At 43.0% G+C, this 18,076-nt stretch overlaps 1 protein-coding gene and 1 pseudogene across 1 annotated transcript in view; both read left to right on the forward strand.

Annotated features, from left to right (window-relative positions):
- Positions 1–12,004: 12,004 nt before the first annotated feature.
- LOC125112244 (uncharacterized) lies at positions 12,005–12,371 on the forward strand (annotated as a pseudogene).
- Positions 12,372–16,683: 4,312 nt separating this feature from the next.
- Positions 16,684–18,076, forward strand: part of LOC125112169 (ATP-dependent translocase ABCB1-like) — a 50,310-nt gene continuing 48,917 nt past the window's right edge. The window contains exon 1 of the mRNA XM_047754396.1: positions 16,684–16,785. Within this exon, the coding sequence (XP_047610352.1) occupies positions 16,684–16,785 (102 nt within the window). The remainder of the gene's footprint in view (positions 16,786–18,076) is intronic.

Raw genomic sequence — 18,076 nt, forward strand, 5'->3', positions numbered from 1 at the left:
ATGCAGGTACAATTCCTGGCCCTCCCTCCTCAGTGGGTTAAGGATCACATTGCCATGAGCTGCAGTGTAGGTTGCAGATGCAGCTTGGATCTGGCATTGCTATGGCTATTACTAAACCTCTAGCCTGGGTATTTCCACATGCTGTGGGTGCAGAGGAGAAGAAAAAAACAGAAGAATATTTTCATGACTTTGGAGAAGACCAATTTCCTAAGCAAGTCATAATAAACACTAACTATGAAGAACATTTATCAACTAGTTTTCAATTATGAACTTCTAATCATCAAAATATACCACAAAGAGAATGAAAAATCAAGTCACCAAATGGGAAAAGATATTTGCATTACATATATTCTGTATACAATGTACAGAAACCTACTCATCAAACAGTCAGACATCCCTGATGATAAATGACTTGAATTGGCAATTCACAAAACACCTCAAAATGGCCAACAGATGTACGGAAAAGTGCTTAACATCAATAGACATCTGGAAAATACAAATTAACTCGATCTACCATGTGACACCCCATCAAACACATTAGAAGAGAGAAAATGAAGACAGAAAAATTTCCATTGGTTGGTGAGGATATGGAGCAACTAGAATTCTTATACAATTGACCCCTGAGCAACATAGATTTGAACTGCACAGGTCCAAATATACGCAGATTTTTTTTTTTTTTCACTAAATACAGTATACCAACAGCTGCAGCTCCAATTCAACTCCTAGCCTGGGAACTTCCATATGCCTCAGGCACAGCCCTAAAAAGAAAAAAAAAAATCTTCCCAGAGAGAAGACACTCTTGGATATAATGAACAATGTTCCTGGCAAAAACGTCAAGAGCCAAGATGATCCTCTGTGACTGCTCCTTGTGCTGCACCTCAATGTAGGCTGATGGGATCTTATCAACGCACAACAGGGGAAAAAAAACTGGGGATAGGAGAGTGTGAAGCAACGCAGTCACACATCCAGCTGCTCTGGGATGATCTGGACTGATCCAGAGATACATTTTATAAATCTGTAAGACTGAATACAATAGTAGATAAGCTTTACATATTCCCCCTTGAATATCCTATTTCCCAACTGAGTTCTGATATTCATCAATCAGCAGTGAAGTTCAGATAACACCCTTTAGTAAATGCTCAGGGAGTAGCTATTCTCTGTTGTAAGCTGAAGTGAACCCAGCTTAGATATTTCTTTTCTTTTTATTTATTTATTTATTTATTTTTGTTACTCAAATGAATTTATCACGTCTGTAGTTGTATAATGATCATAACAATCTGATTTCACAGGATTTCCATTCCACAGCCCAAGCATATCCCCCCACCCCCCAAACTGTCTCCTCCGGAGACCATAAGTTTTTCAACATCTGTGAGTCAGCATCTGTTCTGCAAAGAAGTTCCGTCTGTCCTTTTTTCAGATTCCACATGTCAGTGAAAGCATTTGATGCTGGTGTCTCATTGTATGGCTGACTGCACTTAGCATGATAGTTTCTAGGTCCATCCATGTTGCTAAAAATGCTGGTATTTCATTCTTTTTAATGGCTGACTAATATTCCATTGTGTATATGTACCACATCTTGATCCACTCCTTTGTCGATGGACATTTAGGTTGTTTCCATGTCTTGGCTATTGTAAATAGTGCTGCAATGAACATCGGAGTACATATGTCTTTGCGAATCATGGTTTTCTCTGGGTAGATGCCCAGGAGTGGGATTGCGGGATCAAATGGTAGTTCTATGTTTAGTTTTCTGAGGAATCTCCATACTGCTTTCCACAGTGGTTGCACCAATTTACAATCCCACCAACAGTGTACTATGGTTCCTTTTTCTCCACACCCTCTCCAGCACTTATTGTTTGTCGACTTTTAGATGATGGCCATTCTGGCTGGTATAAGGTGGTACCTCAGAGTGGTTTTGATTTGCATTTATCTAATAATGAGTGATGTTGAACATCTTTTCATGTGTTTCTTGGCCATCTGTATGTCTTCTTCGGAGAACTATCTGTTTAGATCTTCTGCCCATTTTTTGATGGGGTTGTTTGTTTTTTTGGTATGGAGCTGCAGAAGTTGTTTATAAATTTTGGAGATTATTGACCTTTTTTGAGTGCTGAGGAGCCTACCTCTGAATAGTAACTGAAAAGATAATCATCCCACCTCCACTGTGAATACCTACTATTATTAATTCTAAGAATCTTTAGAAATGATCCTGAACCCTCTCCAAAGCAGTACAGTGTAAGTATTGTTGATCAAAGTCCCAACCAAAGTTCTACTCTATACAGCATGACTAAAAGAGCTTTGATCAAAAATATGATCATGATAGGCAAGATAGGAACAGTCTTAAAATGCATTCATTCTCAAGCAAAAAGTAACAAGTTACTGAATTTAAATTTATTACAGGATTATATCACCAATAATATTTAGTAACATTTTATGTACATTCAAGCATAGGAATAGATTTTTTTTTTTCCTGATTATCCAGCAACCAGAATGTCGCAAATTTCAGAATGCTACAGCTCACTCACTTAACTCAGGCCTCTCAGTGACATCTTTTTTTTTTTTTTTGGCCACAGCCACAGCATATGGAAATTCCTAGGCCAGGGATGGAATCCGAGCCAAAGCTGCAACCTACACCATACCTGCAGCAATGCTGGATCCTTAACCCACAGTGCCACAGTAAGACATCCTGGTTTTCTTTTTTTTTTAACACATGATAAATTTACTTATCTGCTTTCCTAGTTCACACCCATTAAAATGAACAAGTCACAATGGGAAGTACAAAGAAAAGAGGAGATAGAAATAGGCAGAGCTGTAAGAAATAACAGCTACCTTGGTAGGAAGAGACAGCAAATGCAAAAGCAGACCAAGAACTCCAAACACTGCCATCATCTGGGGCCCTGTAGCAAACAGCTCTCGGTACCTAAACAGTCTCAAGGGCAGCCACCACCCAGAGCACAGTCATAGATACAGATCAAGAGTATAATCGTCAATAAGGATTATATTATACCATGTAGAGTCTTTTAAAATAAGATAGGAAATGTATAGTCCTTTTTAAAAAATTAATCCAAAATGTTTAAAACATTGTCTACTATGGTTTAAATTTGAATGCTTACATTATTAGCTTCAGTTACACAGAAGATTGCATTGCACAATAAATGCTGAGTAGAGTACTGCAGCTGGTAGAATTTTTAAGCTTGATTCAAACATTAGTTACATAAAAATATGAGCACTTCATTCCCCAAGTACACTGAGAAACTGAGGTGCTATTGTTATTTGAAATAACATTCAAGTTATAAAATACTATCTTGGGAGTTCCTGTTGAGGCTTAATGGTACTGAATCTGACTAGTACCCTTGAGGATGGGTATTCTATCTCTGGACTTGCTCAGTGTGTTAAGGATCTGGTGTTGCCACAAGGTGCAATGTAGGTCGCAGATGCCACTCAGATTTGCTATAGCTGTGGCTATGGTTGTGTTGTAGGCCAGCAGCTACAGCTCAGATTTGACCCCTAGTCTGAGAACTTCCATATGATGCAACTGTGGCCCTAAAAAGATGACCAAAAAAAATCTTTACCTGCAGAAAACTAAGAACAACTATGTAAGTGCTATTAAAAGTACTTTAATTTTGAAAATCATCATTCGTCTCCACTGTGGTTAGCTCAGCATATGGTTTCATTAGTCCTCTCCATCCATAAGACAGGAAAATTATGACCTTGTGTGGCCAGTTTCTCTTAAAGCATTAGTTTAAAAGGTTAACAAATGTTATCTTTAAATGTTTATACATATATACATATATAAACTACATTTTAATTTATTTTCTCACAAACTAATGTTAACCCATGGAAACAAGATTTCTATTTTAATTCTCCTTGTCAACAGAACTAAAGTCAAAGGAGTACGTAAGCTTTTCAATAAGCTATAAAACTCTGAAATGATAGCAAAAATTACTAAGACCTGATTTTCTACGAAAAGGTACGTTTAGAAAAATCCTGAAGGGAGTTTCCCTCATGGTGCAGCAGAAACAAATCTGACTAGGAACCATGAGGATGTGGGTTCCATCCCTGGCTTCAATCAGTGGGTTGGGGATCTGGTGTTGCCGTGGGCTATAGCGTAGGTCGAAGATGCGGCTCAGATCTGGCGTTGTTGTGGCTTTGGCTTAGCGTGGCAGCAACAGCTCTGATTAGACCCCTAGCCTGCGGGTGCGGCCTAAGAAGACAAAAAGACAAAAAAAAAAAATCCTGAAGGACTTTAACTATTTAATTTTTCTAAATGGTAGAGAATATGAAGGGAGAATACTAGTTGTACAAAAAAATCAAAGTCTATGAATACTCTGGAGTTGAGTATGGAATATTTAGAGACCTCAAATTACCTACTCTCTGTGTCACGATTTGTGAAAAATATGATAGAACAGTTTGCATTTGCTGAAATAAGTACCATCCAAGTGTTTTCACTCTATATTATACTAATATTCACTTAAACTGATACAAAAATTGCAAACAATGAACCAAAATTCAATTCCTGACTACCCTACCTAATCAAATAACTCACTTCCAAAGTTCAAACTATAACAATGTTGCTCATGTATAAGGTGTTTTTAAAACCTAAAGAATTCTGTAGTTATATAATAAGATTTTAAGCTTACACTGAAAGTATGCTAAATTGTTTAAGGGGTACTGAGAAATATTACTGTATAAGTATTAATAGATATATTAGTACAGTAGCTAAGACATGGAAGCAACCCAAATGCCCATCAACAGAGGAATGGATAAAGAAGATGTACATATATACAATGGAATATCACTCAGCCATTAAAAAGAACAAAATTATGTCATTTACAGCTACATGGATATACCTAGAGATTATCATACTAAGTGAAGACAAACACAAATATTATATGAGATCATTAATATGTGGAATCTAATAAAATATGATTTATAAAACAGAAACAGACTCAAATATTTCAAACCAAGAGTTCCCTGGTGGCTCAGCAGGTTAAGGCTAGAACATTCTCACTGCTGTGGCTCTGGTTCAGTTCCTAGTCTGGGAACTTCCACATGCCCAGGGCGTAGCTAGAAAAAGTCTCCTCCAAGATTTTGAAACCAAAGGAGAAACTATGAGGGGGGAGGGATAAATTAGGAAGTTGCAATTAACATATACACACTAAATATATAAAGTAGATAAGTAACAAGGACCTACTACATACCAAAGGGAAATCTACTAAATACTCCTTAAGAACTTACATGGGAAAAGAATCTGAAAAAGAACGGATGTATTTACATGTATAACAGATTCCTTTTGCTGTACACCTAAAATAACACAATTGTGTAAGTCAACTATACCTGAATTTTTAAATTAAAAACCCAGACACATTAGAATAATAGTTATGGGGTGGGGAGTTTGTTTAATTCTGTTTGGCTTTCTATATTGTTCCATTTCCCCCCCAGAATATCAGTAGAGATTCACACTACAGAAAGGCACAGCTTAAAATGTTTTTGTTCACAGAGAAAAATGCACATGCCTCCTCTTGCTACCATTAAACATCTTTCTACCACTACCCTACTCATATTTGGAGACACTAAAAACCAAATACAAACCCATTCTGCTTCAAGACTACAACTAGTTTTAGAACTATTATTGAAGGTTACCCATGATCTGGTCCAAGATTACTTTACAAACTGGAAAACAGGAAGGTTGGATGGCTTCTTAAAGGATACTCAATTAATGACAAAGTAAACTTAGAACTCAACTATATTTCCACTAAGCCAGTTTCTTCCCAACTTAAATATCAAATCACATTTGATCTGCCATATGAAAATTAAAAAATAAATTCATTAAGAAACATGAGTGAGAAACCCAGGGTTTAGTAACAGCAAAAGAGAAAAGGGACAGAAATACATAACCACTGATCTGTTCGTTTTGCTGAATATGAGGCGGGAATATTAAAAACATCCAAATGTTAGGTAGGAGAGGATAGGGACTCTGACCCAGGTGACTCCAAACAGGCCATTTATTGTTATCAAAAACAGGACACCTGCAATCAAACAATGAAGACCCATGCAGATACCAGAGGAATGCTTTTCAGAGCATCTCCCTAAAACCTTTTTTTCTGTGCAAATAAGGCATCCTCATGGAAACCAACCAGAGGATCCAAATGTACCTCCTAAGCAAGCAAGGTGGTGGTGGGGGTGGGACAGGAAATAATTAGTGGGCATGGGGCAAGAGAATAGGGGTCCCCAAACAGGTCCGTGACGTAGGAATATAAGGAGAGATCCAGCTGCAGCCAGCACCAGTCCCTACCCAGGACAGCCTGCACTCTAAGGGCATGAATAAAGCTTGCTGTACACTGCTACCTGACTCTTGATTGTGACCTCTGGAAGCAACCAGCAGGAGCGCGGAATGGCTCATTAACAGAGCCCAGGCCAGAGCTGTTACACTGTGGTGTTAGTTTGAGGGCAAATTTCCTTGAATCAGAAGGGCTCCCTTCCTGAGCTGATTGATCCTGCCTGGAGAGATTCCCCCTGCCTCCTTCCCTGCCCTGCAAGACCACTGGTGGTGCTTCAGCACCTCCAGGCTGGAACAAACTCCTGCCAGAATGCCTGCCTCCATGCTTGCTCAACAAAGCCCGCTGGCTATATCACAGGCTAGGGGTCGAATCCGAGCAACAGCTGCCGGTGTGCACCACAGCCACAGCAACACAGGATCTGAGCCTGCATCTGTGACCTACACCACAGCAATGTCGGATCCTTTAACCCTCTGAGCGAGGCCAGGGATTGAACCCATGTCCTCATGGATACTAGTCGGGTTCGTTAACGCTGAGCCACAATGAGAACTCCTTAAAATATAATTTATTTATTTATTTATTTATTTGTCTTTTTGCCTTTTCCTGGGCTGCTCCCGCAGCATATGGAGGTTCCCAGGCTAGGGGTTGAATCGGAGCTGTAGCCACCGGCCTACACCAGAGCCACAGCAACGCAGGATCTGAGCCACATCTGCAACCTACACCACAGCTCACGGCACGCCGGATCCCCAACCCACTGAGCAAGGGCAGGGATCGAACCCGCAATTTCATGGTTCCTAGTCGGATTCGTTAACCACTGCGCCATGACGGGAACTCCTAAAATATAATTTAAATAAGATTGAGATACAAGTCCCTTTCTTCTACTGAACCTGCCTCTGATGCCAAAGCGGAGATGAAAAAGCAATAGGGAATTCCCTTGTGGCAGAGTGGGTTAAGAATCCAAAGCTCCAGTTCAATCCCCAGCCAGGCTCAGTGGGTTAAAAGGATCCAGCAGAGTTCCCTTCCCAGCTCAGTGGAAACAAATCTAACTAGCATCCATGAGGATGCAAGTTCGATCCCTGACCTTGCTCAGTGGGTTAAGGATCCCACTTTGCCATGAGCTGTGGTGCAGGCTGGCAGCTGCAGCTCTGATTCAACACCTAGCCTGAAAACTTCCATATGCCGAGGGTGGGCCCTGAAAAGACAAAGAAAAGAAAAGAAAAGATAAGATCTGGCATTACTGCAGCTGTGGCATAGCTCAGAGTTGTAGCTTGTATTCAATCCCTGCCCTAGGAACTTCCACATGCCTGGGGTTGTGGCCCTTAAAAAAAAAAAAAAAAAAAAGGTACAGTACCCTCCATTAACTGTAATAAATATTTACTGAATGTCAGATGTTATAGTAGGAAATAAGAATTAAAAAAGACAAGAGCAAAAAACAGACAAGATCACTGCCCTGAGAAATTTAACACTTAACAGAGTTTTATGAAATACATGACCTGGATAAGCACTGTATATGTTGAAGTCTACTTGAGAACATCCTCTTTTTAAACATGTAAAGTTAAGAAAATCAGCCTTACTTATTATTTAGCTATCGTAAAAAAAAGATTTGCCAGGATGTAAAAAAACTTCCAAGAACCTATCCTTCTTCAAAAGGCTGCATCCTAGACAACGCAAATGGCAAATTAAAGGGCTTCCATATTAATATTTTACTCTAACTCCAAGTGCCATAATAGTCAACTAGTCAGGTATTCCTGCTAGGAGAAAACATCTCTGATAATATGAGCTGAAAAAAAAAGTCACTCAAAGTTATTAAATATGGGTCCTGCTATAAATATCTGTATTCCACTTAAGATGCTAGACATAGGAGTTTCCTTCTTGGCTTAGTAGTTAGAGAGCCCGACTAGAATCCATGAGGATGCCATTTGATCCCTGGCCTCACTCATTAGATTAAGGATCTGGGGTTCCCTTGAGCTGTGGTGTAGGTCGCATAAGAGGCTGAGATTTCGCATTGCTGCGGCTGTGGTGTAGGCCTGTGGCTGCAGCTCCAACTCAGCCCCCAGCTTGAGAACCCCCATATGCCAAGGGTGCGGCCCTAAAAAGCAAAAAAAAAAAAAAAAAAAAAAAAGCTAGACACATTTTAACACAAGGAAAAGAAAAAAAATACAGATATCAATTGCAAGTGAGACAAAAGTTTCATCAGGAGTTCCTGTCGTGGCGCAGTGGTTAACGAATCCGACTAGGAACCATGAGGTTGCGGGTTCGGTCCCTGCCCTTGCTCAGTGGGTTAACGACCCGGCGTTGCCGAGAGCTGTGGTGTAGGTTGCAGACGCGGCTCGGATCCTGCGTTGCTGTGGCTCTGGCGTAGGCCGGTGGCTACAGCTCCGAACCAACCCCTAGCCTGGGAACCTCCATATGCCGTGGGAGCGGCCCAAGAAATAGCAACAACAACAACAACAACAAAAGTTTCATCATTCTCTCAGCGGATTTTGAGTAGCTGATAAAGGAGTCTCATGAAACAAAGTAATTTTACACCTTAATGGTTCAAAGAAGTTCCTAAGAAAGGGATGCTTAAGACTTTAAATTTTTTTAACACCCAGAAATAAGACTTAAAGAAAATGTCAGCGCGTTAAAAGTCAGTTATTTCTGAATATTTAGGACGACAGAAAGTAATTATACCTTTTATGTTTCCGTATCTTGTAAAGTAATACTACAATTAGAGTCGGAAAACATTTATGCAAAGGCAGACTTTGAAATAAATCACTGACTAGGTCTCCTCCACACTCCCACTCTTGACAGCAACTGCAGAAACAGCACTAGCACTGCAATTTAGAATGGAGAGGACACTGCACACATACACACTTGGCTGGAACTCGATATTTGGGGCCCGAAATGACAACACATATGTAAGCAAGCCAAAACAGAAGACGCTCCGATTTTGAGGCAACACAGTAAACAATCACAGTAACCACCACTTTACTAAAAGCTGGCTGACAGCTTCAGGCGCACAGAATCAAAGAGCTCTTCTTCCCGGCCCTCCTCTTCCCCACACACTCGAGAGCCCATTCAAAACACATCCTCCCCCAGCCCCGCCCCAGCCCTGCCCTCAGCAGCTCCCAGCACAGAAACTGACCGAAAGTCCGGGGCCTTGGCTGCGCCGAGCCCGGCCGGTCTCAGGACGCTCTGGGCCGCGGACGCGCCGGGCGCCGCAGCGGCTGGAGCTCCAGCCCGTGGTCTCCCGGACCCACAGCGGCTCGCGCTCCCCGCAGCCCTCAGCCCGGTGCGCCGGCCGCCCCCGCCCCTCTCCCCGAGCGGCGGCCGCGTCGTACCTGCACACGGTGATCAGGTTCCCCCTCTCCACCGCGGCGTTGCGGGCGCTCAAGCTCTTCTTGACGGTGCCACTGAATCCTCCGCCGCGGCTCACGCCCAGGCCCCCCAGGTACTGGGAGACCATGGCGGGCTGACCCCAGTGTCCCTTTCGTCAGGTGCGACCCGCCCGCCCCCAAACCTGCGTCCCGGGGCTCTCCCTCCGCGGGCGACCGTTAAGGCGTGGGAGGGACGTATAGAAGGAGCTTGGTTGGAGGGAGAATGAGGAAGACTGCGCAGGGAATTTGCAGCTGGTGCCCCGCACCAGAGCTACACACACACGCACCACCCCCGCCCTCACGAGCGAGATGGTGGCGGCAGCACCCTTACTTCCCCAGAGATCTCAACGACCGCGCGCCCTCGAACGCGCCTTCACCCAGATCCCGGCCGCGCAAGCCCAAACAGCCACACCTGGCAGCCCCTTGGGCCCCAGTCCCAGCCTCGACCCGGAGGCCAAGGGTCTCGCGCGCGCAGCCCCGCCCGCCCATCCTCAGCTGAAGCCAATCGCAGTGCGCGAGGGGCGTGGCCTGACGCGAGGAGCTTCCCAGCCGAGGTAGAGCCCCGCCCCCGCGCGTGGGCGGCTATCCCGTTATCTGACTTAAGGGTCCACTTACTGCAGTTAGTCCCTAAGGGGTGAAGCAGCGCCTCAGCTGGCCTGGGGATTGTGGGATGCGGGGTTCAGGAGTGGCCCAAGCAGGATGCGACCCTTGCCCGGAGCCTATTGGCTGCGCTCTCTAGCTCTAATGCCTGATTATGTTCCCAGAGAATGGCTCCCAAGTCCAGAAGCATCCGAAGCTACAAGGCCAAGGAAACAGCAGCGCTGGCACCCTGCCTGGCCCAGGGCCTGACTCCGGGAAGGAATGGGGTTCCCTTTACCCTATCGCCCCCCACCCGGGCCTAACAGACACCTACAAATAACCCAAGGAGGGAAACTGCCCGCAGAATATTCCTCTTGGGGCTTCTGGTGGTGGGGTTTTTGACCCTCAAAGCCGCGTCTCTCCTGTCCTCGCCCCCAGCACCGGCTTTCGCTGGGACTGGCCGCCCACATAAGAGTGAACACCATTGGAGTGTGTACTCTGCTCCTTGCGCCTTCTCCCCTCCTGGACAGTTGACTCGGAATTGGAGTGGATGCCATGACTCTTAAGCGCAGTTTGGTCTTGAATGGGCCGGGGCCGCTCCCTGCCAGAGGCCAAGAGTGCTGCCCCTGTGGTGCGTGTTTGGAACATAGTGCCCACTCTACAGAACTTCTCCATTCCTCCACCCTTAGCAGCAGGGAGGTCCTGGCTTTAGTCTCCCATTCTCTGGCGCTCATCTAGGTTGGTCATTCACCACTTTGTGCATCAATATGCCCAGATTTTAGAGTGAATTCCTATTGACAGCTATCCCTATGCGGGGAGTTTGGGGCTCTGCATAGAACAGGTTCTCAACAAATGTTCATTTAATTTAACTTGAAGTCACATTTGGCATTATTTGACTCGAATTTTAGTTTTGGTAGCTCCAAAATCCATTAAACTTGCACCTCTGGTTTTGAGGTTTCCGTCAAAGAATGATACAGAACAGATATATGGATATAGTGTAGATAATCTCTTTGTATATTAAACATAGTGTGGGAATTCCCATTGTAGCTCGGTAGTAATGAACCCAACTAGTATCCATGAGGAGAGGTTTGGATCCCTGGCCCTGCTCAGTGGGTTAAGGATTCGCTATTGCCCTGAGGTGCGGTGTTAGGTCACAGAGGGCTTAGATCTGGCATTGCTGTGGCTGTGGTATAGGCCAGCAACTGCAGCTCCGATTTGGCCCCTAGCCTGGGAACACCCATACGCCGCAGGTACAGCCCTAAAAAGACAAAAACGAAAAAAGTACTACAGGAGGTACTTTATGCTTTTAAAACAATTTTGTATATAAAGCAGTAGATTACTAATCTCTGAAGTTGTACAAGAAAATTTAAATCTGTTTAAAATCCTCAGAGCAATCCCTGGCCCGGGAACTTCCACATGCCTCTGGTGCAGCCGAAAATAATTATAATAAAATAAAGTCGTCAGGCAAAAAAATTTTTTTAAATAAAAAAATAAAATCATCCGGGCAAAGACCAAGCCCCTTCTTCTGCTTAGTCTATCACAATAGAATGAAAATATATGTAAGAAAAAAATTGTTGTAATTTACAATAAATATTCACATATTGCAATTATAAGAAAACAGTTTAGACAAACTTTAAACATTATCTTTCATATAAATAAAAACAGGAGGGTTTTCCAGGACAGGCCATTCATTGCCAAATATTTCTTAACTGCTCTATGGTGCACAGAGGCTCTTAAGGAGGTTTACTCAAAGCAAAATTATTGTCATTTAAACACATAGTAAAACTACATGGGGTGCTCCCTTAGGCAGTACATATACTAAAATTGGAGCGGTACAGAGATCAGCTCGGGGAGTTCCCGTTGTAGCTCAGCAGAAATGAACCCCACTAGTATCCGTGTGGATGAGTTTTAGATCCCTGGCCTGCTCAGTGGGTTAAGGATCCAGTGTTGCCATGAGCTGTGGTGTAGGTTGCAGACATGGCTCAGATCCCACAATGCTGTAGCTGTGGGGTAGGCCAGCAGCTGAAGCTCCAATTCAACCCCTAGCCTGGGAACTTCCGTATGCCTTGGGTGTAGCCCTAAAAAAGACAAACACACACACAGATTAGTGTGGCCCCTGCAGAAGGATGACAGGCAAATTCATGAAATGTTTCATATTTTTCAGTAGAAATTGACAGAACATTGGAAAAAAATTATAATTAAAAATTTTTTTGAAACTGCACTGGGGAGTTCCCATTGTGGCCAGGTCATTAAAAAACCCAACTAGCAACCTTGAGGATGCAGATTTGATCCCTTGCCCCACTCAGTGAGTTAAGGATCCAGCACTGCCCTGAGCTGTGGTGTAGTTCACAAACATGGCTCAGATCCCGAGTTGATGTGGCTGTGGTGTAGGCCAGCAGCTACAGCTCGGATTTGACCCCTAGCCTGGGAACCTCCATATGCAGTGGATGCGGCCCTGGAAAGACACAAGACGAAAACGAACAAACAACAAACCAAAAAAAACCTGGCTTTCTAGCCATTCAAGTACATTATCATGGTATTTGTACTACAAATTTATACTTATCAAAGAAAAATTACTAATAACCCATCATAGATAATTAGGTAATAATGCTATTTTTCAAATGCTACTTTTGGGTATTCAGCTGACTTTGGTACTTACTGAGCAAGGTTATTCCTTCAACCATTTTCTCTATGTAGAAAGTGTCATTAAACTGCCACCTGGGGGCATTATTTGGTAAAGCTTTTTCTTAATTATCCTGAGCTGTATGTCCTGGGTCTCATTCTTTCCTCAGGTGACTAATCCGCAGATAATGAATCAATTATAGCCAGTACAAAGTCTTAGGTGGAAACTAAAAGGAAGGCCTAAAAAAAAAAATAAGTCCCATCACTCATTGACCCACCCAGACCCAGACCTGCAGTCTCTGCTTTTATTGGACCTCCACTGGTGAAACAACAAAGCCCAGGAAGCTGCTGACCTCCCAAGGACAAAGACAGCCCCAAGGAGAAAGTTAAATTTCATACCATGATCTCAATTGCCATCCTGGATCTATAGAACTCAGCACATGACCCCCTGCCTATAAAACCTAAAAAGGCAAGGCTCTGTGTTCCTCTTGCTCACTGCTCCCGGCCACTCTGCTAGTCAATACATCTTGCTTGAGATCTCACTGCTCTGGTCAACTGTCTTTCTTTCCCCCAGGCTCTAACACAAAGTACAATACTACAAGAATGTAGAGCCAAATGAATTTTCACACTACTTTTTGAAATTCTTTTGGCACCTATTTCAATTATTTATCTAATCCAAGCATTTGCACAAAGATTATTCAGAGATGTAAGAAACACAATAAAAATAATGAAAACAGGAGTTCCCTTTGTGGCATAGTGGAAATGAACCTGACTTGTATCCATGAGGATGCAGGTTTGATCCCTGGCCTTGCTCAGTGGGTCAGGGATCGGACTTTTCCCTGAACTGTTGTGCAGGTCTCAGATGTGCCTAGGAACCCATGTTGCTGTGGCTGTGGTGTAGGGTGGCACTGTAGCTCCATTTTGACCCCTGGCCTGGGAACTTCCATATGCTTCAGGTGTGGCCCGAAAAAAAAGCAAAAGCAAGACAAAAACAAAAACATTACATGCCTAACTTAACCCACAAGAACTCTGAAGAACTGAATGGGCATATCATACACATTCACCATTTTCCCAACTTCCTTATTCTCCTCATCAAAAAAGACAAAATTACAACCATAACTTACAAAATATCCTCAACTCTACAATGCTACAGGCCAGAGAGATTACTAAACCATCATTTATTATACTCTCAAAGAAGACTTTCTATGTATGCCCAAACCCAGTAGTCATCCAGAAAAGACTGATAAAATTGAAGAGACATTTTTTTAATCCATGAAGAAAGTATCACCATAAACACAAAGGCAAAATGAAAAACTGAGAAAATATATTTGAAATTCACATCATGTGCAAAAAGCTAATTTCCTTTTATACACAGTACTCCTGAAGATTAGTAAGCACGGTTTTCATAGAATAGTGAAAGTGGAGCCACAAAAGAGAGTGGGAAGAGGGGAAGTGAGAATCACACAACTCCATTAAAAAGATATTATAAAAGGGGCCAGATGCCAAATAGAAATGTCACAGAGTTTTGGGTGAAAGAGAAAAAAATAGCTTTTATTGCTTTACCAGGCAAAGGAGGCCACAGCAGGCTAATGCCTTTAATGCTGTTCCCCATTGGGAGAGAACAGGAGATGTTCTTACATTTGGGAATGAAAAATAGGGGTGCAAATAAGGATCAGGGTAGGTACAAGCCTGCATTCTTCAAAGCTGGTACTCAGTGGTCCTAGAGATGGTTCTGGTGGTCCTCATTCCTGGAATGAAGAATGCCTCATCAATTAGTTAAATCTTTCATTTTTTGAGGGTCTTAGGTCTACAAAATAGCTCAAAGGATTGTTATGTGTATCACTTGAGGGGAAACCAAGGCCCTGCCACAAGGCTGCAGTATTTTATTTATTTATTTATTTATTTTTACTATTTAAGGGCCACAACTGGGGCATATGGAGGTTCCGAAGCTAGGTGCCGAATCAGAGCTATAGCTGCCAGCCTACGCCACAGTCTCATGGTGGGAGAAGGTAGAGAAAGAAAGCTCAGGAGAGTAGGCAGGAGGAGCCTGGTGCACAGCAAGCCTCCAGGAGCTGACAGAGGCCAGTGTAGCTGGATCATGGAGGAGCAAGGAGAGAAGCAGCCTGTAGCTACAGAGATGAGTTGAACCTGACAGCACTTCAAGTCTCACCTGGGGTGTGACATGGTCATATGTGCATTTTTACAAATTCTTTTGGCTGGTGCATGCAGAGTGAATTAGAAGGGTTCTAGAATGGATATGGAGACACTAGGTAGGAAGCTCTGAGAGTAGCCCAAGAAAGAGAGGATGGTGGTTATAATGGTTTGGACAAGGCTATTGTCACTGCTGAGAAGAGAATGTATTCAGATCTGACACAGAAAGTAAGGGAGAAGGGGTGCCAAGGCTGACCCTTCCCCTCCCCCCACCCTGGGTTTCTGGTAAAAAGTAAGTGGTGGTGCTGTGTACTCAGATGTGCATGCTGAGAGTGAAGCCAAGTTGGGGGCAGAATCAAAAGTCCAGGGCTCAGTGTGAGACGTGTGGAGCCACTCAGGTGACAAGTCCCCACAGCGGGATCTTTAAATGTATTGCTTTTAACAGAAACAAAGATGATGAAGACCGAGGAAATCTTGCCTATAGACTAGCAAGAAGGTTTGCTTTTGCCATTAGATGAAAAGGTAATAGGATAATATTCTTGGCTTGGATGAACATGCTTTGGCTGTAATACAGAGTAATCAATAAAATGAAAGGAACAAAGCTAGAAGTGGTAGCAAAATATTAATCACAAACTAAATTTCCAGTTCCAAGAAAAGAACACTGCAGTAGGACAGCAAATAGAAGGCACACAATAACTACAAGGTCATGGAATGCTATGGCAAGCAACAGAGATGATACAGTCAAATATTTGGCAGGACTACAGAATTCCTCACTGGGAAGGACTAACTCAAGGGAAACCAACTGAAAGATAAGAATCAGTATTCATCAGTGTCTCAACAAAAGGTCATAGGATAAATGACAAGTTTTGCAATTTTTTACACTACTAAGATTAGCAACATGACCTCATTTTTTATGTGTTAACATCATTTCAGGTATAATTAAATTATTAGTTACAACAAAAATGCAACTTGTAATGAGCAATAGTCCTTTCAGTGACCGAAAAAGGTAGCTAACCTGTTCAAACTTACACAGCAAAAACAGCGGACATAGTACTTGAATCAAAGTCCAAGTTGTTCGTAGAGTCAGGTACTAAAGAAGAAACTGCTGTACATTAAAGGTTTACATATGGAAAGGCACAGAGTGAAAAAAGAACACATTATCTGAGAGGTGAGTTGGGCGGAAATAGATTGAACACACATGTACGTGTTGGGGCCAGAGAGGGAGCGAAGGAAGTGAGGTGGATGAAGGTGGTCAGAGAGGGACAGCGTGTTATAGTCCTTCAAAGCTCAGTGGAAAACTCTCAGGTGTGCTAGAGTTGGTGGTAGGGGAGCCACTGCAGGCTTTCTGAGGTGGAGTCCAAGATGAAAATATTTCCTAGGGCTTGGAAAGGCAGTGTAGGAGAGTGGACTGTTACAGTGTACCACAGTGCAGGCGGGTGGTTAAGAGTGTTATGAGACCTGGAAGCTGGACTGCCTTTCAAGTCCTGGGTCAGCTGCTTACCAGTTGTGGGACTTTGGGCAAAAATGTCAACTTCAGTTTCTTCCACTCTAAAATGGGCATAACAATAATAGTACACACTTCAGAGGATAATCATGAGGATTAAATTCATCTCTTTCAAGTACTGGAAATAGTTCCTGTATATGGCCAGTGTTAATTATTATTATTTCCATGGGTTTGTACAGAATAGACTGGGGCAGGGATGCAAATCTTGAAGGTTGGGAGAGCACAGAAAAGTCGGAAAAAGGATTGCATGGTGGTGGAAGAGAAAGGTACAGAATATTGGGGAAGTACACTTCAAAAAGTAAGGATAGAGAGTTCCTATTGTGGCTCTGTGGTTTAAGAACCCGATTAGTATCCATGAGGATTTGGCCTTTTTTTTGGGGGGGGGGTGTCTTTTCATCTTTTTTTTTTTAGAGACGCACTCACAGCATATGGAGGTTCCCAGGCTAGGGGTCTAATCGGAGCTGTAGCTGCGGGCCACAGCCACAGCCACGCCAGATCCAAGCAGCATCTGCTATCTACATGACAGCTCATGGCAATGCCAGATCCTTAACCCACTGAGCGAGGCCAGGGATCAAACCGAAACCTCATTGTTCCTAATTGGATTCGTTTCCGCTGCGCAATGGCACGAACTCCCATGGGGATTTGGGTTTGATCACTGGCTTTGCTCAAAGATAGAGCATTGCTGTGGCTGGGGTGTAGCCTGGCAGCTGCAGCTTCGATTCGACTGCTAGCTCAGGAAATTCCGTATGCTGCACCTGTGGCTCTTAAAAAATTAAGGGAAAGACAGCTGCTCCCACAAAGGTGTGGGAGTAAAGATTTGCAAAGCAGCTGCTTTCAAAGGGGTTTCAAAGCACGTTAATGCAGCTCAAAGAGGCAGATTCTAGTTCCGCTTTTAGATAATACCAGGAGTGGCCAGCAGTGCTGCAGTAATACGAGACTGGAGTCAAAGTCTTTAAAGTCAAGAACTGCCTTGGGAGTGGCTAGAACTGGCCATTGTTTTAGGTCCATTGTATATTAAATTTATACGTTCATGTTAGCGGGGCAATAAAACTAAAAGATATTACTTATATTAAAAACAGATAGATTTATTTAATATTTTCTGGGTATTCTGATCCTTAAATTACTATCCTCTATCCTCTGTCCTTGATAGAGATGTTCACTTGAAGCTCAAGGGTGTAGAAATAGTGTCATCAACATTATATATTTGTAATACTTAAAAAATATCTTGTTAGGCATAAACTAGAATGAAATAATGTCATGTGCAGCAATATGGATGCTCCTAGAGATTATCATACTATGTGAAGTCAGACAGAGAAAGACAAATATCATAGGCTATCACTTACACATGAATCTAAAAGATGATACAAGGGAACCTATCTGCAAAACAGAAACAGACTCAGACACAGTAAACAAACTTATGGTTATGGAAGGGGAAAGGGACAGGATGAGGAGGGGAGGGTGGGGATGAACAGATACACATGCCATATATAAATTAGGAGGGAGGAAGTGGGATGGATGGGGAGTTTGGGGTTGGTGGATGCAAACTGTTAACGTTAGAATGGTTGAGCAATGAGGTCCTGCTGTTAAAC

Source organism: Phacochoerus africanus, chromosome 11, assembly GCF_016906955.1.
Source record: "Phacochoerus africanus isolate WHEZ1 chromosome 11, ROS_Pafr_v1, whole genome shotgun sequence".
Taxonomy (NCBI): Eukaryota; Metazoa; Chordata; class Mammalia; order Artiodactyla; family Suidae; genus Phacochoerus; species Phacochoerus africanus.